Source organism: Epinephelus moara, chromosome 16, assembly GCF_006386435.1.
Source record: "Epinephelus moara isolate mb chromosome 16, YSFRI_EMoa_1.0, whole genome shotgun sequence".
NCBI lineage: Eukaryota > Metazoa > Chordata > Actinopteri > Perciformes > Serranidae > Epinephelus > Epinephelus moara.
Window position 1 is genome coordinate 31,893,688 of NC_065521.1, and position 24,055 is coordinate 31,917,742.

The window sequence follows — 24,055 nt, forward strand, 5'->3', positions numbered from 1 at the left end:
TCTACCAACTGCACATACACTGGATCTGAGTATATGTGCGTGGGCGTGAGGGATTTAATTCGTAATTAATTTCTGTTAAGATGAGCAGTTATTTATGTGTGTGCTCCTATATGTGTTTCTGTCACAGGATGTCGGCATTCTGATAAATGGCAGTGTTCCTGATCTGGTCAGCTCCCAGGTGGAGTGCGAATATGGGCCGGGTGTTTCTACAGCTGCCACGGCACACCTGGATTACGGTCCGGCTCAGATCCAGACCTGTCCTCTCCTCCCTCGTGAAAACTACCAACCGATCCTCCCCGGCACAGGTGAGACTGAGAACATCGATTTGGCGGCGTGCCAATGCTGCCAGCCATTTCTCTTCACAAGTACAGTTACAGTATGTGATTCATTATTTTATTTACAAGGTGTTGAGCTGAAGTAGGACAAATGTAATTTCCCCTTTCCGTCTTTCAAAATGCAGCAAAGTCAGAGTAGCGGCGAGGATGCTCCGGTGTCTAGTTTGTGTTATGACAGTGATACCATCTCGAATGCTCGACACATGCTGCATTGTTTGCACGCCTTTGTTCCTGCAGATCATCTGACTGTTACTGTGGCGATAAAAGTGAATGGCACATCTGTGGTATCTGGGAGCTTCATCATCTACGACTGCGAGAGGACTGGAGCAATACACCCCAAGACGTCGTGAGTCACACATCCATTGTCAACGCTGTTTATCTCAAATCCTTGATTTATTCGGGGGTTGGTGACGCTTGGCCAACTTACAGCATCGATCTGGTGCCCCACATCCAAATTCATTCACTGAGACACATTGGGTGGAAGTAACTAATTTCATTCAGTCACTCAGTCAATCAGTCATTTATTAGTCATATGAAATCATTCATCCTGTCAGCTCCGTCAACTGTTGCATCGCAATTTAGTCCTTTCTTCCCTTCTTTGTGTGTGTTTATGGCAAACTGGATGGTTCTGGTGATCCATGGTGTTTGGTTATGGAATAATTTAACTGCAGTGTTGGGTGCAGTTGCTTCTATTGTTTTACAAATTGAATTTACCACAGACTCAGTAGATTCATCAGTGTCTTTGGTGATGTTGATGATGGCGTCCTGGGATGTGTTAAATATGTGATGAAAAATAGCACAACTCCAAAATCTTGAATAATATATGTGGTGCACAGTTGTGGCAAGGATCCAAAAACAGAACACACAAAGCCATCATCGTGGCTAAAACAGTATTAGGCAAAAAAAAAGCTTTTACGTACGCTGCCCCCTCTTTCTGAAATAATGCACAGAAGGACCTGAAATTGTCTTTAATTTAAATAATAGTGTGAGATTACAGAGGTCGAATTATCCAGTGTTTTACAGAGGGTTAGAGAAAAGTCCAAAACATGAATACAGATTTGTGTAGCAGAATGTTTTCTCTTTATACCCAATTAATCGTCTCGTGATCCCCAGAGTTTTTCTTGTGACCCTTGAGTGGGACTAAACGCCCTAACTGCATAGAAATAGCATAAAGTGCTTCACCTCAACCTGCTACAACAGTGAAATGCTGCTGACCCATTAATGCCTCAGAGCTCAATTTCTACTAATGTAATGTCCAGTTATATGTAGGTCACAGAGGCCATTGTTCCGTAGAGCTAATCAGAGGCGGACTGGCAGCACAAAATGTCTGTAGATCGACGGATCATTAATGTGGTGAGACTAATTTTCAAGGTTTCCCTCCCCATGTTTGTGCAAACAGAGAGCAAAAACTCAAGGCTGAACTGAAGTAATGATCACTTGACACCTAACAGGCTGCCTTTCAGACTTGCTAAAAATATTGTGAAACAATCAACAGTGTTTAAACAGAGAAATAATTAGAACCAGCACACTCCGTCCACAGGAGCACACTACATGTTTACACAAACCAAGTTTACAGCAAATTAAATTCACATGATGAATACTGTATTTACACAGTATCACACAATGCATATTTGCAGCATCAGCCAGCAAAGCCGTTCTTTTTTTAAGGCACACGTTCTCTTTACTGCTGGCCCAGGTTTGGATACGGGGCTGACTACTTTTAATTAAATCCCAGAGTGCTAGATACTTTCAGTTTCAGTTGTAATCGCAGCTGTAACTACTGTTAGGGGTTCACCAGCCATGTCACTGAAGCTGAGATGAAGTAGGGTTGCCCCCAACTAAGAATTTTCCTATATAATTTTCGACCTATAGTCGTCATTTAGGGCCATTAGTCGACGAGTTGCCCGCATGTTTACCATATCAATGTAATTATTAGATTATATATTTTGGGCGGGGCAACACAATGGTTTGAGTTGAAGGTGTGAGAAAGAATAGTATCAGTAACATTGTTAACACTGTGCTACATTACAGAGAAATACAAAACCGCACTAATGAACCTTCATTAATATAGGCCTATATTTTATCTACAAGTGCACGTCACACACTGAGTGAGCCGCCTGTTAATGACGCTGTCGGCAAAGCAGTAATGATTGTGCTAAGTGGCTAATGGGCATGTAGCTACTTCCATGTTTCAGATGATACGTCATGTTTGTAGTCGACCAATGAAGATCAGTTTACATATCACCTTGGGTTTGTCCTTCACCTTCTCAAAATGATCCCACACTTTGGATTTCCTGCCCGACATGTTATTAACTAGCCTGTGGAATAACCGCAGGTACCAGCCCTGGAAATTAGAGGCCGTACACCTATCGTCCATGGGACAGATGTAAAGCTCTGGGTAGCCCTGCACTAACATGATCAACTTTTCCGTATTTATCAGACTGAATATTTGCAGAAGAAGTTAAAGATATCTGTCGGCTGTGATTGGTTTGTAACATGACTCCTGTCTGACTGCTGAGCGTGGCCTCTTCCTGTGTCTGTCCTTTCAAATTAAATCCCCACATGGTCAAGTCATATAGGTTTTGATTTATTTTGACAAGACACAGCTCCTAATAGAGTTTCACATGTTTGTTTTGTTTTTGTGACTAAGCGACCAATGAAAACTTGCCAACTGGTTGACCAACATTTGGCTGACTATTAGGGGGCAGCCCTATATAGGCTATATTTATACCAGGGTTGGGAAAATTCTCGAATTTCCCAATGGCCAGTATGCACCTGAGCTAGTACTTTAACTTTTGATGCTTTAAGTACATTTTGTTGTTATTTCTGCACTTTTAAAGCAGAATATATCCACTTGAGAATGGAGTATTTCTACACTGTCTTACTTCAGTACAGGATGTGAGCACTGTTTCCATCACTGCCTTGACCTTCATCCACTAACTACTTGATTCGCAGGCGATCCCTCAAAACAAACCTTCCTAAATGAGACCTAAATACTTATAAACCACGATTACAGCATCACAGAGAAGTCATCCTGAGTGTCTACGGTATTGTAGATGAGCACTTATAGCTGGAAGCTGAAAAAACAGTGAAGGCTTGTCCCTAACCTCTGCCTCTCATGTTTTTTCCCCTGCTGTCTATTTAGGCCTCAGCGGGTAAATATTGCCGACACGTCCTCTTGGAGGGCTTATTGTGTATTTGGCTTACTCAAGGTTTCTCAGTGCAGGATCAAGTGTGGGATTAATATGCTGTAAACGTTAAGCCAAAGGAAATTGGATATGTATGTCTGGCTGGCCATGTTGATGTTTGTTTTTGTGGAGGACTGCGACTTGTATGGCCTGGTCACAAAGAGGGTTTTCTCATATCTCGAGGCAATCCAGCTGGCTTCCTCTCGCATGTTGGACCATGTCAGAGGATCCACTTTATCTGATGGGCAGATCTTAGGCTTAGAGGGGCATTGCTGTGTGTGTGTGTGTATGTGTGTGTATGTGTGTGTGTGTTTAACTGATTCCCTGAGATTGAAATCGTTTGGGTGTGTCCCTTTTTGTTCACTTTTTGAAAACAGTCTGGAGGTGTGAACACAGCAGTTGCAGGTACATGTGTGCAAGACTGCACCCAATATGAGCACATGGCCTCGGTGCTCGGCGAGGTTCAGGAGTGTGAAATTAGACGGTGGTTTGTTGAAGGTGATAATGAGCAAAGTGCCATTCTCACAGGATGAGCATTGGGCCGCAAACTGCGGAGCTGCTATACTCTGTCTGATTTTAATCACTTCAAGCTGTTTTTTTTTAATAATCCCTAAAGAGAGTCTTACGAGCCACTTCTCCACAATGAAACAAGATAGCAGAGTCTCTTTGTTTTGTGCCATCATTTAGGCCTTTTTGATATGTTAAAGCTGAATCTATAAATGTTTTTGGCTTGAAGATTTTTTATGTCATCTAAATGGGTGAGAGGGACCAAAAATACTCAATAAATACTCAACTGCAAGGCACAGAGTACGTCTGCACACCGTTGGGCTCTAATTAAACAGTTTATTTCTCTTATTCTCCTCTCAAGGCAAGTCTGTACAACCCATCAACATCACATAGGAAGACCTATAAAAGTAAGCTACTGCAAACTGATTGTTAGATTGGAACATCTGCCGTCTCACGCTGCTTTAGTGTGTGATTTAATTACTCGAGTAAAAACAAATTTTCAGTACACAAGACGAGGTGAGACGATGTCAGCCCACGTACCTCTTGACGCTCCGCCAAAGTGCCGCAGCTAACGATTAAGTTCATTATCGATTAATTGTACTCATTATTTTCTCAAATAATCAATTAATCATTTGCTCTATCAAAAATGTCAGAGAATAATGAAAAGTGTTTATCACAAAGTACAAGGTGACGTCTTCCCATTTTTGGGAGTTTTGGTCCGACCATCAGAGTAACCCACTTCGCTCACATGGGAAAACAAAAAGTAGCAAATGCACACTACTGAGAAGCTGTAGATTGGCAATGCTAAGAAACTGTGACCTGAAAAAGGACAATTTATCAACTATCAAAGAAGTCGTCAATCAGTTTTCTCTTGATCAACTAATCAATTAATTGACTAATTCTTTCAGGTCTACCAGTTTAAATGAAGTACTGACGATACAAATGTCTTTTCTTAGATATATTTACTCATATTGCAACTTTCAGTCAAAGAAATAAATTGTCCGAGGCCTTGTAATTTAAATGGACAATAGCTACAACAACCAATGAGAGCCAAGAGAAATTTAACCAAGCAATCAGAACACAGTTCAGTCCAAAAACCCAGAACATTTAAAGGGGCACTCCAAGTGTAGGAGTCAAGGAGCTTTGGGGTAGCTAGCTCACCTATTAGAGTCGACGCCCCATGTACAAAGGCAGCCGCCAATTCGATTCCAAGCCATGGCCCTTTGCTTCGTGTCATCCCCGCTTGACTCTAGAACTGCCCTGTCTTATAAATGAAAAATGCCCTTAAAAATTCAAGGAGCTTTTTAAAGTCTCATCAGGGTTGGAATTTTTAACAGAAAGCCTGTGTTAAAAAATAAATCAATATATCAATTGAACTTTATTTGTACTGCAAACTTCATAAAGGTGAGCTGAGTTCAAAGTGCCTCACAGACGATTGTCAAGCTGATAATAAGACACAACGTAGTGTAGCCCAGTGGTTCTCAACCAGGGATTTTTGAGGGACTTCCAGCAGTTCATTTTCACTCTTTAATTCACTAGACGTGAGCCCAATGTGAGTAAGAGTCATAAGAGTGACTATTCCAATCACAGGTTTCACTTCCTCCACAGTTGTCTCCTCAGCTGTCGTTGACAACTACAGAGCTATGGTCTTAATCTCATCTAACGACCAAAATATTTTCCCTGACATAAAATCTAATCAAATGGAGGTCCTTGACCTAATCTGTGTCAATTTCTGTGTCTTCAACACTAAAAGAGGTTAAGAACCACAGGTGTAGACCATAAAAACAACAAGATAGATAAAAACAATTTAACAGTTTAACAATTCGAAAGCAGTGCACATGAGACAATAAAAATAATGACAATGTGATCGGATAGATTTAAAAGCTATAATAACAGTAATAGTAATAAAACAGAGTGAAATAAAAACTAAAGAACTAAACAAAATAGATTAAAAAGACGAGACGAATGAAAATGATGACGTGTGAAAGATGTGAGACTTTACCAGTCAATGTGTGTAAATGATGCTATTAAGTTGCATTATGGAGAGTGAAGTATACAGCGTTTTGGAGGCTTCGCCCATACTAAGTAAGGGTGGGAATTAATTGATACGATTTTAATGATACCAGTTGGTGGCACTGTAGTGGTGGCAAGTAGTGCCATAAATAAATAAAAAATTGGCTGAATAAATCAGTTGAAAGACAGACTTTTATCTGTCACCGGACAAGGATTTTTCTCGAAATCAAATCCAATTTTATTTATATAGCACATTTCATACAAAGTAATCTCAATTTGCTTTTACATACAACATGTGTGAATAAAAACAAATTAAGTCTTGAGAATAAGTCATCCCCAGCCAACCCACCGGCATAGACATACCCAATCACACATCCCCAAAAGAAACACTAGAGAGGAAAAGAAGAGAGAAAGGGGGACAAATAGACAGAAAGAGGAACAACTAATCATAGGCCTGGGAAAACAGGTAGGTCTAAAGCTTGACTTAAAGGATGACACAGTTGTGGAGAATCTCAGATCATCATGCAGTTTGTTCCAGAGAGTAGGGCCATAATGACTGAATGCACTTTAAACAAATTAGGTATAGTGTTAGTTCTGCCATGACACGATGTCAAGCTCAGCTCACATCCCAGCTACATCAGCTGATCTCAAACAGCCCAATCAACTGATGGAGCAGCTGATTGACGAAGGGAGTCAGCTGATAGATCGCATGATTCCTTTCTATGCAACCAACTGGCGAATCTCATTCAGGGCGCCCTGCAACCCACCTCCACCCCAGCTCCTCCTTTTCATGATGTGTCTGACTTATCATTGCCATTTCTGTTTGTCATTGATGCTGCTCTGTTCTGTTCCGGGGGGGGGGTCTTTGCTGCTGCTCTCCCTGCCGTAGGCTTTCCATGTAGGCACATGGAAGGGCAGGGAGGTATGGTCTCTCTGCCTTAAGCCTTTCTATGTAGGCACATGGAAGGGCAGGGAGGTTTGCTCTCCCCGCCTTAGGCTTTCCATGTAGGTGCGTGGAGGAGGGTTTCTGTGTAGGCCTGAGAAAAAGCAGAGAGGCCCCAGAACAGAGCCATTCCGCCAAATATTAAACTGCAAATGGAAATAAAGTTTTCTTTGACTAAAGTCGTCCTGACTGAAATTTATTTTGGATCATGGGTACAGTTAGGAGACCAGTGTCTGATGATCTGAGGGTTCTGGGGGGTATATAGGCTTTGAGTAGGTCAGAGAAGTATTGAGGAGCCAGACCATGAAGTGCTTTGTAAACAGTGAGGAGTATTTTGAAATCAATTCTGTATTTTATCGGAAGCCAGGGAAGTGTTTTGAGTATGGGAGTAATATGTTTTGTTTTTCTGGTCACGGTGAATACTCTGGCTGTTGGAGCCATCCCACAGTTTTCTTGGGGAGTCCGGCAAGAAGGGTGTTACAGTAATCTAGTCTGGATGAGATGAGAGCGTGAGCCAGTTTTTCATCATCAAACTGAGACAGGATGGATCTAACTTTGGAAAAGGTGGTAAAATGCTGTCCAAAAAGAAATAAGAAAGAAAGACCCCTGACTTTGTAAAGGTGCGTGAGAGAAACATGGCTCAAGGGAGGAAGGGCGGGGGGTCCACAGAGACTGCTTATGTATAGGGCTACACCCCTGATACCAATACCACCATCAATTCAGCTTATTGGTCCGATTCTCTATGGATTCCCTTATTGATTCCTGATTAATTGTCTGTGGTGAAAAAGGTAGACCTTCACAGGTTGAAGCATCAATACAACTGAACACACTTTAGAAGCAGAGTAGCAACAACGCCTGCATGTGACTCAGGTCATCATCTAAAATGGATGAAATTAGATAATATTTGTACAGCATTCATTTTCATTAGGTGTCTTAGTCAAAAAAAAATCTGCTGAGCCTGCCTGCATGGCGCTGATGTCATTATAACCATATTTACTCGCGGTAAGGGATGTGCAGCTTGGTTGGGAAGCAGTAGCACTCATGTGTTGAGTGTCAAATACATGGCAGTCCTGTTATTTAAGCACCTGTTGCTTTCGGCATGTTGCTGTTGTTTCCACCCTTATTTTGTCATCTTTCTTTGTGAAGTGAAACCACACTTAATCCTGTTACTTCCTCTCTGCCATGACTTCTTTTTGTTTCCAGTAGTGTAGACGCATGAGTTTGACATCATTGTTTTGCAGTGCACAACTTTAAGAGAAACATGGCGGCCTTAATAAAAGGAAGTGATAAACTGGGACGCATACAATTCTGATGGATCGGACAGTTTGGAACTGGATCTCAGTTCTTGTCTGTAATACTAGAGACTACCATTCTGAATATTTCGATCTCCTCTGATTTAATTTTGACCATTATTTTCTCTCTTGTGAGTCCAGCAAACTAACAGAAGTGCGATGCCAAATCACCGGAGCACCCTTTAACTAGTCCATCTGTAATAAATAAGGATAAACATAAACAGAAAATTGGAAACATAATTTACTGATGTATTAAAAGGAAAGTTATTTCTATATTTGTCATTATCAAGGGAAAAAAATAACGTGGTTAGTTTTTGGTTAAAGTTTGAACCACACCAACACAAAGGGGAAGTTATGACTCCCAGCTTTAAGAGGTTTTTATTCATGACACAACATTCATGTGTTCTTTTTTCTGTGTGACTGTGTGTGTGTGTGTGTGTGAGAGAGTGTTTAGACAGTTCTCCCATGACCTGTTCAAAGTGGTCACTAGGCAGAGTGTTAATGACAACCAGACGATAGCATTCCAGTCTCACCAAACATCCCAGTAGGACAACCACCTAACCTGCCCTCTCACAACGCTTCTTTCACTCTTTTTATGTCTCTCAGTCGCACACACACACACACACACACACACACACAAACACCCACACACACTCTTTCTCTGTTTTATTTGCTTTTTATGTCTCAAGTTTTCCCACTTCTCCTTTCTTTTCCCCTCCTTTCCCTTGTCCGTCTGTGTCCGTTTGCTGCCCTGTCTCCGTCTCTCTTTGTCGCTCCCCCTGAAAACTCGTCTTTTCTTCTGGACGTATTTTGTCTTTGACAGAGACGTGATTGAGGATGTGTGTTTAACCGCTGTGTCCACTGAGAGGCCCTGAGAGTGTGAGGCTGACTGTGTATTTAGTGTGTGTGTGAATGTGTGTGTGCATGGTCATTATGACTCGGGGTGGGCAGTGTCATAGGGTATTTACTGTCAGTGTTAGGTCAAGCAGAGAGAAAGAGTGTATGTTTAAGTGTGTGTGTGTGTGTGTGTGTGTGTGTGTGTGTGTGTGTGTGTGTGTGTGTGTGTGTGTGGTGTGTGTGCGTGTGTGTGTGTGTGTGGTGTAGTGTATGTAGGTGTTTTAGTAGGACAGAAAGGGAGTCAGGGAAAACAGAAAAGCTGCAGCTGATAAGAGCCTTAAGGGGGGGCCGTCTGCTTCTAATCAGAACACACACACACACACACACACACACACACACACACACACACATGTTTCGATTACATTACTGCATCCCCTTACACACGGCCCACTCCAACTCCCCCCCAGTCTAAATACCTCCTTAGAGTGCTGCTATCACTGGAGGCGCTATCATTCCTAGTGTGGGACATCTGTCTCCTCCCGCAGGCAGTACAGTGACACACACTCGACTCACACACATACTGTACAGCGGTGTTCTAGTTATGGTAGTTTAGTTTATCTGAAAGACACACACACACGTTTGTACTCCATCCACAGCAATCTTCTCAATTACTTGTCTAACCTTAAAGGAACAGTTACAAATACATACTTTTTCTCTTACCTGTGGTGCTGTTTATCAGTCGGGATCATTTTGGTGTGAGATATCAATATAATGAGATAATGGAACAAGATGGTACTCTGCTTGTGGTGATCAAAGCACTGTCTCTTTCCAAAAATTATGACCCAGTTACTCAAGATAATCCACAGACCTTGTTGTGAGCAGTTTCATGTAGGAACTGTTTTCTTTCAACCAAACTACACCTGCCAACTGTATCGCTGTGCAGAAGGAAGCGTGCATCTACTCATGGACGAGAACCTTGTGCTTGTTACAGCACAAGATGTAAACATTAATGGCGTCCCCCTCAGCTGAGCTGTAATGTTTGTTAGCTCAGTAGTGCTAGTCGAGCTAGCAGTAGCTGCATGCTTCCTCTTGCGCGATGAAAGGAAATAAGTAGTGATTATTGTTGAGCTTTCAATATATTTTTTTGGTGTTTTGAGCACCACAAACAAAAGTGCCGTCTAGTTCTTTTACATTCAAAGGAAGGCAGACATCTCTACAGCTGATATCTCAAAAACTCTGCAACTCATATAACATAAGTAAGGCTGTAGGAGCAATGCCCCTAAATGTATTGCATATAGCAAGGGTGTAGATTATTGCACATGAGTTCAACTTTTTAAGTCTCTGTATATAGCATAATACACAAATCACAAATTTGCCACAGGAACAAGAATGCATTTTTCTTCTTTCATAAGTCTCATTATATTTCCTCCAAGGATAAATTTGTGATATTCAGTATTTTTGTTATTGTCGACAAATCCCATGAATGTGGGTGTCTGTCTCTCAGCACTTTCTGACTTCCCTACCATGTTTGTGGCTCTCAGCCCCAAACCCACTCATTTCTACTGAATGTACATGTTCAAAAACTGGTCGTGAATCTATAGTTTATTTTTTCTCAAGAGGGAAAATAATTTCCTAAAATAGCTGGGGACTGTAGTTTTCAGCAACCTCACTCAAACAGGAGTAAACAGTGCATTTTGGTCAGGATCACTTTAGTCAAAGACAACTTTATTTCCATTTGCAGTTTTATACTTGGCGGTATGGCTCTGTCCTGGGGCCTCTGCCTTTCCTAGGTCTACGATGAAAGCCTCTTCCACACACTGACGTGGAAAGCCAAAAGGCAGAGAAAGCACACTTCTCTGCCCTTCCACATGCAAACAAGGAAAGCCTGAGGCAGAGAGAGCAAACCTCCCTGCCCTTCCATGCGCCTACATGAAAAGCCTTATACAGGGAGAGCAGCAGCAAAGACCCCCCTGGGAACAGAGCAAAGCAGCATCAATGACAAACAGAAATGACATTGATAAGTCAGACACAATATAAAAAGGAGGAGCTGGGGTGGAGGCGGGTTGCAAAGTGGCTTGCAGAGGAAGCAGCAACAGTAGGCAGGCCAGAGCAGTTTAAATAGGGTGCCCTGAATGAGATTTGCCAATTTGTTCCATAAAAAGGAATCATGTGATCTACCAGCTGACTCCCTTCCATCAATCAGCTGCTCCATCAGTTGATGGGGCTGTTTGAGATCAGCTGATGTAGCTGGGATGTGAGCTGAGCTTGACATCATATCCTGCCTTAACTAATGCTATGCTCAGCTGTTTTCAGCTGTGGATGTGGTGGTGGAAGTAGTGAGTATTAACGTCAGCAGAACGTTGTATGTGGGATTGACTCAAAATAATCTGCAGAGCCCATGTTGATCATAATGAAAGAACATGTCATCCAGTGCAGCGGTGTGGCTCACTGATGTGTTTTTAATAGGTTTTAAACAACAATAGTGCTCCATGGCGCAGAAGAATTATATCAGGCTTTAGACACACAGGAAATACTTGTTAGCAGGATCATGTCATGATTTTAGTGTTTTAATGGGGTTTGTTGACAAAAATATCACCAGACTTATCCGTTAACATTAAGATCAGGCTTTAGTCATCAAGCGTTCTTTTGAGGAACCAACTGACTTTCAGTCTCTCCTAAAAACAGTTCCTAAAAAGAGTGTCTTTAACTGTACATATGAGCGTTTCTTGGACAAATTAGCATGAGCTCTAAGCTTCTGATAGACTTAATTGCCAAAATGTCCTCACTTAGGTGGTGTAAAACTCATAATGGTGCTAAAAAAAATGGAAGTACATGAGACAGCACTCACACACACTCTGTGAGTGTTTTGTTTCATCTCAGCAGATTTGGCCCAGTCTGACCTCCTGGCTGGCTGTGTTGTAACTGTGGAATGAATGTGTCTGCTACTGTGACTAATCTTTACTTCCTTTTACTATAGTTCACCTTTGATGCCTGTAATCAGTTAGGCCTCTAAGTTTGTGTTACACTCAAAATAGGCCACATACTCAACTTTTGACTGTGTTTACTGCATGGGAACAGATCAAGAGGGAGATACAGGGGGGAATTAGCTCAGTTCTATCCTTCTGTCTCAACTCTTTCCATGTGTGTGTGTGTGTGTGTTTCTATGTCAGATGTGTGAGCTGCCTGAGCACAAGGTGGAAGTGCTACTGGGACCCTGACAACCACCTGTGTGTCTCCAGTAAAGATGAGCCAAAGCACAACCTGCTAGAGGTGAGTAATTCTCTGTTTTTTTTAATCCATCAACCAAACAGGCGCCTGCAGGATCTTATAATATTAAGATCCCACTAGTCACAGCCTCAGACATGATCCAGACTCTGCTGTCCAACAACTGTGCTGTAATGATCAGAGCCCAGACGAGTTAGGCAAGAGCAATCCTGTGGTAATTCAGTATGAGGTTACAAGTGTCTCAACCACAGCATGCAGAGAAATGTTGAAACCCTCTATAAAGTCTCAGGAGGTTCTGGTTTAACAGACTCCTCATGGGGTAATGTACCATTTTAAAGCTCCTCTAAAGTTTCTCTTTCTGGCAGTTTGATATCTCGGCATGTGGAACAGCAGATTCAATGTGTCCCTATTTTTTATTGGAAATTATTGCTAAATGTCAACACTGCTTGTTGCCAGCAAAGAGATAAATCTACACCTACATTTTCAGCTTTATATATCACTTCATTTTACGTAGGTGACTGTACAAATGGATTATGTAGATGTATGTTTGGCAATGTAAAGCCTTGTGAGGGTGTAAACTACTCTGAAAAACAAACAAATCAAATAATGTAAAAGCTTTGGCACGAGCGCACGAAAAGGCTGTGAAACTGGGAAAATTATCCCAAACTACAGTGGCTTCAGTGAAACCAATTACAGCTCCCCAGATGTCCTTTGTGTGTGTTTCTGACAACATCAAGATGTTATTCCTGTCCCCTTCAGTCCAGTGGCCTGTGTGGCGTCCATCTAGCAGAGTTTGGCCCTGAGGGCGAAGGGGTCGTCTGTCCATTCACAGTACACTCTTAGAAATAAGGGTTTTTTAATGGGTTCTCTATGAAGGGCTATGGTGCTACCCGGATCTGCTTACTTGTGAAAATCTTTGTTCAAAGAAAGGGTTCTTCAAGAGTTCTTTGTAAGACTAAGGGTTCTACTAACAACTTTTTTCATCCAAAGAACCCTTTGTGGAAGACAGAGTTCTTAAAGCATTGTTTAAAGTCAAGGTGTTAAAAGATCCTCACACTTAAATATTCCAAATTTACCCACATTTGCAATTGTCTGGAATCTCATTAATCAATTCATTTTACTTGTGTTCTGCCATAGTTGATGTCTGTACCATCATGTAATGTCCTTCAATATCACACTGTCCTCCGAAATTCGGGTTTTGTTTTTTTTTCGCCCCTTTTTCACAGGTACCCAGTACTTGGTATTTTGTATTTGGTACTAATGTGGAACCAAGTTTCGATTCCTAACTCAACTGCACCATGAGAAGCTGTGGTACCAGTGAGTTCAAGGAATTTCCACTCCCAAAAAAACATGAATGCGAACCATTGGTGTTTTGGGTTGCGTTGGACCACATCAGCCGCAACCATTTGGGATTCCTCATGAGGCCTAAAACCCAGTTCAGACCAATGACTCGCGATGAGACGAAACCGTTTTAGAACGTTACAAGAAAATTTGCAGCGGTGTGAACTTGCCATCTGAGCTCTACTCAAGCCAGGTGATGGTCAGTGCAACTCCGCTGGTCAAATTGCTGGTGGCTGGTTTAAGAATGTCAGGCACGTCACTTATTTCAACAGCCAATGAGCTTGTAGTGAAGTCCCCTGGTCAGGTCAAAATGACCTCAGATCGCGTGTTCGCTTGCTGCAGCAGGTGCTCCGTCTGAGTCCTCTGTTTCCTTCCTCACAGTGTGCCAGTGTCGGATGGTGGGTTGCTGCTGCTGCTTGCTGTATGTGCTTATGTCCACTACACACACATTCTCACTGACTGATTAATTGGCTCTGCTTACTTTTATTATTGTGGCATATTTATTATGAATACAGTCCATCTGGTGCTTGTTTTATATTTTTTTACCATTTCATTACTTCTACAAATGCAACTGTAGCCAGTATCTCACTACCACTATCCTCATCCACATTTTAAGAAGCTACAAATTATATTCAAACACAAAATAAGCCTGAAAAGCTGGAAATAGGAACGGAAGTACAGAGAGTTGTTGCATAGAGATGATACACCATCTCATCTAATTGCATTGGTTTAAACCGGCAGGTTTTTAGAACATTGCAGAATGGCGCATTGCAAGTATCTGCATGTTTCAACTCGTCTTGTTGGGAGTCTTTGTTGTAAACTGGGCTTAAGGCTGCTGGACTTGGTTCTCTTGGCCCCCACTAACCTGTTAAACTTAAACCATGATTAGTGGGAGTTAGATGTATGGGTTATGTAGGCAGTTACTCTTTTTAGAGCCCCTCTGGGTTAGTTCTAGATAAAACCCGTGGAATATGAAAAGGTTCATGTTAGAACCCCCTTTTGGGGTCTTGTTAGCACCTTTAGAAGGTGGTAAGATTCTGGACAGAGCCCCTATTACCCCTTTTCTACCAATATGTAACAGGTTATGTTCCGGTTCCTGCGCCTAATTTTGAACCGTTCAGAGCATTTCAACCAAATTACTGTTTACTTCCATTGTGTATTGTGCAATGCCCTCTGTCAATGACGCATCTCTAATTATAATGGTCCTGCTCAACACTGGTGGAAACGCGGTCTGGCCTGCTAGATAGCACTGAAGTTCTGAGAGTACTGAACGTTACCAGTTCAAGAACTAGAGCTAATTGGTTCTTGGAAAAAAGGGGTAAGAGCGGGTTCTGAATACAACCAATACACAATACAAGGGTTCTTTTTCTATCACCTCATAAGGGTTTCTGGATGTAATCTTTCACAGCTGGTTCTGAGTATAACGCTTCGTGTTGGGTTCTACATCCAACCCTCTGAAAGGGTTCTAGGTAGAACCTTTACAAAAGCTTCAACAAGGAACCAAAAAAGGGTTATCCTACGGGGATAACCAAAGAACTCTATATGGTTCTAGTTAGCGCCTTTATTTCTGAGAGTGTACTGGTCCCAGTTAGAGGGGAGAGGATGTGACTCACAGTCCTCTGGTCAGTTGCTGGTCAAGTGGTCTTGTTCCAGTGTTTTATGGCTGTGAGTGTTTAACGTTCCGCTTTATATCACAAGACCCCCTGACAAGGGAAAGAGCTCCTTTTGTTAAACAAGTGAAGTAATAAAGACATCATTGCATTTTTCTAAGCAAACGCAATAAATCCTAGTCAGGCATGCAGTTCCAGATCCCATGATACACAAAAACAAACATGTTAAAGCACAAGAGGCTTGCGCTTTTTAAGTCACTTTTAGTTATATGAATTTTGGCTTCTTTTTAAACATGAAAAAAACACCATTAGGTCTTTGTAATGTAGGTCATAAGAAGATGCGGAGGTGGTTTTTCCTGTTCTGCTGAGCCCATCACAGTGTCCGGTGGGTCTGTTTTTCTAATCCCTCATCGTCTCTCTATTTGAAGCTATTGTTGTTTCCCTCAGAGCGAGACTTTACCCTCTCATTTCCTCCTCCTCCAGATAAACAGGACAGGTATTTTGGGTTGCGGATGTGTGCAGGAGAGCTATTGTTTTCTTTAACTCCTATATGTCACTTCCTGCCCCTACACCCCACCTCTCCACAGAGTGCGGCTTCCTGTCCCAGCCTGATTGCCTCAGAGGTTCCACCGTCACCATCCGAGATGGCCCAGGACTTCACCTTATCCCTCAGCAACATCCAGGAGGTACGCTAGACAACCCCCAGCTATGGAGCTGGACTTGGACTTTGTCCAAAACGCATGTTGTGAAAATGATTGGAATAAAACAGAAGCATATGGTGTGTTTGCTTCAAGCTGAGTTAAACACAGATGGATATTTTTTGTGCTGCGATTCGGGTCAATGAATGAGAGAAACCTGAGTTTGGGTGATCTCCATGTTGTGAGACAGAGATGAAAATGAAGAATGAGCGAGTATCTTTATGCTTATGTTGCTCACGGCTCAGCTGTCTGGGCCCGCCGTGCCTCCGGTATCTAACTGTGACTAGCTGAGTTGTGTCTTCGTCAGCACAGTGTACAATGTGCAGTCGGTCTGAGGCAGCACACGCGGCAGGAGCTTTAGTTCACTCGTGTTCATTTTTAATTCGGCAAGTCCTTCCAGATCGTTTTTTTTTTACAACTCCTTTTCTCATCCTTAATCCATGCGGAGCGAGTCAGACGCTGATCCTGCATCACTGATAAGGACACGACTGGGATCTTCTAAAAATTCCAGTGCTGACTAGTTGCCAGGCGTGGTCAGTCACACGCCTAACCCTGGCTGGCCTTTCGAGCCCTCTCCTGGTGTGTTGCTATGGTGACAGACATTGAGTCACATACAGATACACACATACACACACACTTCCTCAGGGCAGCCTGGATGTGACTGGCTATTAATGCTACCCTTTATTATGATAGTATATACAAGCTGACGTTGTTTGAATAATGCCTATATTCTGTTGCCAAGTCAACACAGCAGGGAATGTGGTGTCACTCAGACTTGTGCTCTCCGAAAAGCATCGCCATTTCTCGACCCTTCTGGAATTTGTGGTGATTTTGGGTTGGTTCCCACACTTTTTTTTAAACAAACCCCAAAATAAACTATTTAGACATAACTATGATAAACAGTCAAACCAAAACATGGAACAACAAGCCAGTGCTTGCAAGTTGGTCCTCCAGTATCTATTAGTTCTCAGACTGAACACAGTTCGAGGGAACATTTCAGTGTGTGGTATGTTGGAGTGTTTCTGGGAAAAAAGAGCCCTTCATGAGCCAAAAAAATCAAGCCTCTCTGGTGTCAGAAAGCACAGAGTAATCCTGGAGAGGGCGATAAAAGTAGACCAATTTAAGCTGGCTGGATTCACAGACAAATGGTTCCTTCCACTTTAAGTAATTACCTTTTACTGCTCTTACCTATCTGAGCTTCTTTATGGTCTTACCTTCACATATCTTGGCTCAGTTTAACTCGGGGTTCTGATTTTATGAAGAATGAATTCATATTCATTACCTTGGCTCCCAAGTGACTTGCAGAGGTGTGGGAGTCCAGATGTTTATGAATATGAATTTTGAATGCTTCTTTCCCTGGCAGGGACAATTATTGTGGGCTATTTCAGTTTCCTGGTACTCTTTGTGAGTTGCCAATTGTTACCAGACATGTTTGAGAGAGCATTTCTACTAAAGCAGCGGTTATCTCATTCTGAAAACAGCATGGTATCACAGCTTGCTGGCTTGTTATTGCTGAAATACTGTACATCCAGAGTTCCCGCGGATCCTTAAAACGTCTGAAAAGATATTGAATTCATGAATTTAAAAATAAGGCCTTAATTGGTATTAAAATGTCATTTCTTGTTTAAAATTCCCTCAGTGTTTATTGTTCAGGAGTTTTTTACTGGGAGCCAAATTATCCACAGAAGTCTCTTTTTCTCCCAAAAAATTGCACCTGATGATTTAAACCGGTAAAAACACAGAATAAAGCAGTTTCAAGTTGTGGAGGGGCTGCTTTGTTCAATCAGGGGAGACTGAGAGAAGAGAAGATTTATTTTCATGTGCACATAAGTATGAGAAATGTGAAGTCTTCGCCGATTAGATCCCATCCTGATGTCATCTATTCCAGGAGGGTGTTAAAGACGTAGTAGATTAGGGCTTTTGATGAGCTCGTCCTGGGCTCTGGATAAGGTGACTGGAGGTGAACAGGGTGGAGGAGGGCATGACAATTTCACCTAAAATGACAGCTGACAGGAGCAGAGAGGAGAACAGTTTTCAGCTTTGGCAGCAGCAACATGAATGGCTGAAGGAGATTGTGACAAAGTTTGACAGGCTAACCAGGAGAGGGAACACCCATAGTCAGCTGATTGGTGGGAGTGGGATGGAGAGAGAACTGTGAGTGGATATAGCACAAATAAAGTCTTCCTGATTGAACTTATGCTGAGCCTTATATACAGTAGCCGACGTGCAAATGCTAATGGCCCTATCTAGAGCCAGTGTTTGGTTTGTCTGTTCTGGGCTACTGTAGAAACATTGCAGTGTAACATAGCAGACTCCATAGATGAGGACCCACTCCCTATGTAGATGTAAACAGCTCATTCTAAGGTAACAAAAATACAATGATTCACATTTTCAGGTGATTATACACTAAAGAAAACATACCATATTATATTGCTGCCAATCTATCCCTCTAAATCCTGCACAGTGGACCTTTAAATCAATTAAAAATCTTAAAAATGCTAGGACATGGGCAGTAGGATTTTATAATTTAACGTAGTATATATAATGTCAAAATAATTGATAACAGCCTTTATTTCTTTTACATGATTTACAGAATGGCTCTTTCGTTACTGTCACACAGATCAGTACAGCGGAACGACAGGGGGAAGCGCAAATTCAATGAAAAATTGCCTATTTAGCCAAGATTTTGAGGCACCGCTGAAACCAGTACAAGGCAATGCATGTGAGGCTCGGTGTATTTCAGGGAAAAGGTTTTTTGAATGCAGCACAATGGGAATTAGGGCATTAGAATCCCACATGCAGAGTTAGAAACACAAAACTTCCTCAAAAAACTTGCCAACAAGCGCCAGGTGTAGCAACCTCTTTAAACCAACATAATCCATTGAGAGGCTAAAAGAAGAACAGTCGACACCTGCGCGATGCACCGTTTGAATAATCCCGTTCACAATATACATCGAAAACTTTTTTCTTTTTTTTTTTCATTTTAAAGTGAGAAAAGAGGAACGAAATGTGATGGGAACAGTGGATAAATAGACAATGATTATTTCAGGTTCAACCCACATGACATCATACCATTATCTTCACCTTATCTGCTCCACAAGACAAAAAAGTCATGCTGTTTATGTTATAAATAATTATTCATAACATTAATTTCTGTAACCGCTTATCCTGCTGGGGGTCACACGGGGGCTGGAGTCTATCCCAGCTGACATTGGACAGGAGGCGGTGGCGCTGTTGCAATAAATATTTGGGCCAAACTGTCTGTAACCTAAGTATTCACTGTGGGTTAGTTTTTGTTTTCTTCAATTAATTCAGTGTTGCATTAAAAGAAGTCTAACTTTCCTTGAGCTGTAGGACCCCTGATATTTTTTTAAATCAGTGCTTTGCATAACAGGGGGAGGCCCTGGAGTGTGACTTCGGGACGGAGCAGCGATATGAGGCCACATGGTTGAACAGCTCGACTGTCAAGTGCAGTGGAGTAACAGTAAGTACAGACAATGACCCACCAGAAATAACTAGCGAGTCCATTTTCCAAATCTGAAAGAAGATCAGTTAAGCTTCCTCTCAGTTACTGTGCATTTACTGTTCCGGCGTGTTCATTATTCTAAGATTTAAGCCTTGTTTGTAACTTGTTTTTATTGCAATTATTCTAAATCCTTGTTTATAAGTTGACTAAGAACCCATAATTATGTTGAGCAACAGCAAGAGGGAGTGAATGCATCATGCAGAGGCAAAATGACTCACATTCACAGTGAGGAGATGCCCAGCACAATGTGTTTTACTGTTGCCCCCTCTACTTTTCTGCCCATGCAGCTGTCCACTAATCAGAGGAGCCAGATTTACCACCTCAACCTGAGGAGGAGAGGATTCTTTGGTAGACAGAGGGAGGATGTGTTTGTGGACAGCCCTCAGCCCATGAGAGGTAAGACACTGCACTCATTGTTATGTAGACATGCAAGAAACAAAAAAAAAAAAAAAGAAAAATACAGTTTCCATCTGTTACGCTTCAGCTGCTCAGCTCTCCTGTATTTGCAGCGTAATTAGAAACTCACAAAAACAAGGGAAAAACTGACATAGCTGACACTGCCGCTCCCAGAATGCATTTCACCTGTGCACGAATGTTTTTCTGATGAGATTGGTGGATTTGATTAAACCTGGAAGGGAAATGAAGAATCGCTTACACGGACAAACAGCATTAGACTGCCTTTCGCTTGCAATAATAGTAGTTCATGTATTACAGCACATAATTTGCCAACTAGTAATTTACCATAATATCATATTCTGCTACCATCTAATTACACATAATGATTATAGAACACGAGGAGCTGCAGTTGAAGGTGTTATCAATGCCTCCGACAAGCCATGTCCGCATGTATTGTTGCAAATACAATTTGAGCTCCATGACAACAGTGGGATGATAGAAAAGTGGCCTGCTCGTTGTTGAACTTGGCGTGGTGTCTACACTGCAGCTACGAGCCAGCCCTTGCCTATCCCAGTCCCAGATGTGCTGTTCGCAGTCCATGTGTCGAACATGTGAACAACAGCCCTGGGCCGCCGCCAGACACTCCGCTCTGTTGAGGACATGACGGTGGCTTCATAACATGCAGAGTCATCAAATTTTAAGAGACACACACACTTTATCGCACACATGCAGACACACGCACACACTGCAGCGTGCACACAAATGCATGCACAGATGCACATGCGGGGATACAAATGGGATTTCTCACTGGGAGGCACATTGGAACATGAACATAATCATCTGTTTCTCGCTGGCTTTGTTCTCTGCCACTCCTCTAGCTCTCTGTTTTTTTTCTGGTTTATTTTTATAGCCATGAATATATCATCCGACAAATGCTTCTGCTGTTTATTCAGAGCATGGAGCCCATATGGTTCATATAAGCTATAAAAGAATTTTTAGGAGCCTGAAGTACCATAAGTTAACCAGACAAGGCAAACACAGCTCAGTAATGCTGTATTATAATATTAATTGCCTCTCTGTCTCTGTCTTATCTCCCATCTCCCTTTAGTGGAGGTGTACAACTGTGGAGTGGGCAGCTCGGACTGCTCCCAGTGCTGGGGCCGAGAGGATCAGGGACACCTCTGCGGCTGGTGTGACAACAGCTGTAAGCCGAGAGACGACTGCCAGCCAATCATGGATCAATGTCCAGCTCCTGAGATCCACAAGGTAAGAGCGCAGCTTAAACATGAATGCAGACTACAAATGCTCACATCCATCCTCCCACACTGCCCACCTCCTCTCTGCAGCCTCCAGGCTCTGTTTTCAAGCCGTAAAATGGTGAATCATGGGGTCACTCACATGGTGCGGTGCCCCCATGCCCTGTCTGTCCAGCGTCAGCTGCTAAGGGAGTGTGTGAATAGAGTCTCATTAAAGCAGTTCACTCGGTAATAACACTAACACTCACTTAGCCACAGCCCTCGGGGGACTCAGCGGAGTCAATCTGCAATCACTCAGAAGGGCATGGGAACACCTTTTGCCCTATGTAACTACAGTATGAGTGTAAACTGTGTGGACAGGGTACCAGAGTTATATGTGTAGAGCTCTTTGTGTAGGAAACCGCAGGAACTAAAAGAAAGCAAATAAGAACCAGGAGAGGTTTTAGATTTGTGACCACAATAAGAGCGAAACCACACTGACCACAAGGAAAGTTTATCTTACGCATGATCTGAGTGCGGTCACATCAACATGGTCATCACAATTACCGGCAGGGCCTTTCCTTAAACTGTTTATGGAGCTCATTTGCATGATCATATTCATTTGTTTGTCCGGCTGTGATGGGAGCATGTTCACAGCCCCTCCTCCGAGCGTTCTCTGCCACTACCGAACCTTTTATTCTATCAGCAAAGCTCTTGTAGGCGGTCATGGGAAGCACGGCTCACATGATACCCAGTCGGCTTGAACTTCCTGTAGATAAAACCTGGTCGGCCCAGGAGAATAGGCAAGCAAAACAAAGCAGACTGACACACACACACACTCTCTCACACGCACACACAAGATATTTCACTCAAATAGGCCATATTGAAGCATTCACGATTATCCCTGACTCTTTGTAGCTGTCAGCAAACTGTGACTAACAGGATGCTCTGTGAGAGTCTAACTTATGTGGACTTCTTACGTGACTGAAGTTAGCCGGGCTGAGATGCCGTATGCGTGGGTAGACCATTGTTGCACTACTCTCTCTCTCTCTCTCTCTCTCTCTCTCACACACATACACACTGTCTCAGGAGAGAGGGTTGGATAGAGGATACTGGGGGCTGTGGTTCAGTGGGGTGTGTGATGCAATGCTTTGGCAGCCATGTTTTCCCAGAGAACCCACAGGGGTTTGAGCCCCGAGAGCTCCGGCTTAAGGAGGAAAAGATCAACTCTCCTTAAACACTCACACACATACTCACACAGCCCGTTGTTATATAGTCCTAGTGACTGTGTGTACAGCAAAGATAATGAAATGTGTTTTTCTTGCTCTGCTTTGTCACATGCAATCTCTATCACAAGCACCGAAATATCAATAACATGGAGGAGGATTTCATTATCCCTTAAACTTTGCCACGTAGCACCTAATTGTGAAAAATGCTCTCTATTCAACGCGATGACGTAAGACAATGGAGACATTTATCATCTCTGCAGGCCCTTTATTCTCATGTTGTGTGTGGGCTAGTTCACTGTTTAAAAAAAAAAACATTGATTAGAGGTACTCCGGCGTCCAAAACAGGAACTGCCAAACATAGTTTATCCACGACATGAAAAGAAAGAGAGAACAGAGGGATCTGGGTGAGACATAAATGGTTTGGAGAGAGGATGGAGAAGGGTACAGTATAGTGAGAAGCCTTTTCCTGTTTTTGTCCTCACGTCCTCCTTGATTAGTGTGATGCAGAGGAACTGGAGTGAGGCGAGGCAGATGAAAGCTCCGGCCTCACAGCGATCTATTCGGGAAAAAAAACAAAAAACAAAAAGCAAACATATGGATTTTATCAGTCAGGTAGTTTATCTGGCATGATGCATGTCGTGCAATGCACTTTGAATATTTCTGATACGAATACATGGATGTGGAATAATTTAGTCATCGAATGCGTTTCATAGCTCCAGCATTCCTTGTGGAGGTTTTTTCACAGAGACACATTCACACCCTGTGATCTCCCTGGAGGCCTGGCAGAGTTTGCGCTGTAAATCAAGACTCACAGACTTGTAAGAGGTGTAAATGAACAGCATGCCAGCTGATGTTGATGTCAATGCTCAATGGCACCACAGAGACACACTAGGTGCTATGAGACGCATAGCGATGATAAATAACTCTGCTGACTGCAGAGCTCTGTGGAGAGGGTGGTTGCTTTTCTGCCATGCTACAGTATATGTGCTCACACATGCATTTATGTTGCGTTAGAGTGTTAAAGGTGTTTGAAGGAATGCAGATATGTGTTTATATCAAAGGAGGTATATATATATATACATATGTGTATGTATGGGTATCACTGATAGCCAAAAGCTTAAAGGAGCAGTGTGTAGGATTTTGTGGCGTGTAGTGCTGCGGATTGCAAATTTCAACCAGCTGAAACTTCTCCCATGTGCCAAGCATGAACTCACTGTTAGAATTCCCTCAGTGTTCATTGTTCATTGTTTTTAAAGAAGATGAATTAACTGCAGATGTCTCCTCCTGTGTAAAACAAACAGACAAGGTTAATTTAACCAAATAAAACATTGAATAATGCAGTTTGACAGTAACAATAAGTGGTTTTCCAACACTGTTTGGCTTGCACACACAGTCTGCTAAGCTAGCAGCTGCTAATGTGTGTTCGCTTAAGATCCAGACATTCAAGAGGTTTTTGCTAGTAGACGAATTATCTGCAGAGGTCTCTTCCTGTCCAAAACAAACAGACCCAGTGATTTAAATAGGTAAAAACATGGAATAAAGCAGTTTCATGTTACAAATCGGTGTTTCTTTGATGCTATTCAGCTCGTTGCAGATGGGCCACTAGGCCAGCACATGCTAATGGTGCTCACCTTTTTTCTCTGATAACTTAAGATCTAGACATCCAGCAGGTTTTTACTG

The 24,055-nt window shown here is 42.4% G+C and overlaps 1 protein-coding gene across 1 annotated transcript in view; it reads left to right on the top strand.

Moving 5' to 3' along the window:
• plxnd1 (plexin D1) overlaps positions 1 to 24,055 on the top strand; it is a 111,441-nt gene that overhangs the window by 24,984 nt on the left and 62,402 nt on the right. The window contains exons 6-12 of the mRNA XM_050065752.1: positions 128 to 305; positions 573 to 681; positions 12,286 to 12,385; positions 15,879 to 15,977; positions 19,384 to 19,473; positions 19,803 to 19,911; positions 21,020 to 21,177. Coding sequence (XP_049921709.1) covers positions 128 to 305; positions 573 to 681; positions 12,286 to 12,385; positions 15,879 to 15,977; positions 19,384 to 19,473; positions 19,803 to 19,911; positions 21,020 to 21,177 — 843 coding nt within the window. The remainder of the gene's footprint in view (positions 1 to 127; positions 306 to 572; positions 682 to 12,285; positions 12,386 to 15,878; positions 15,978 to 19,383; positions 19,474 to 19,802; positions 19,912 to 21,019; positions 21,178 to 24,055) is intronic.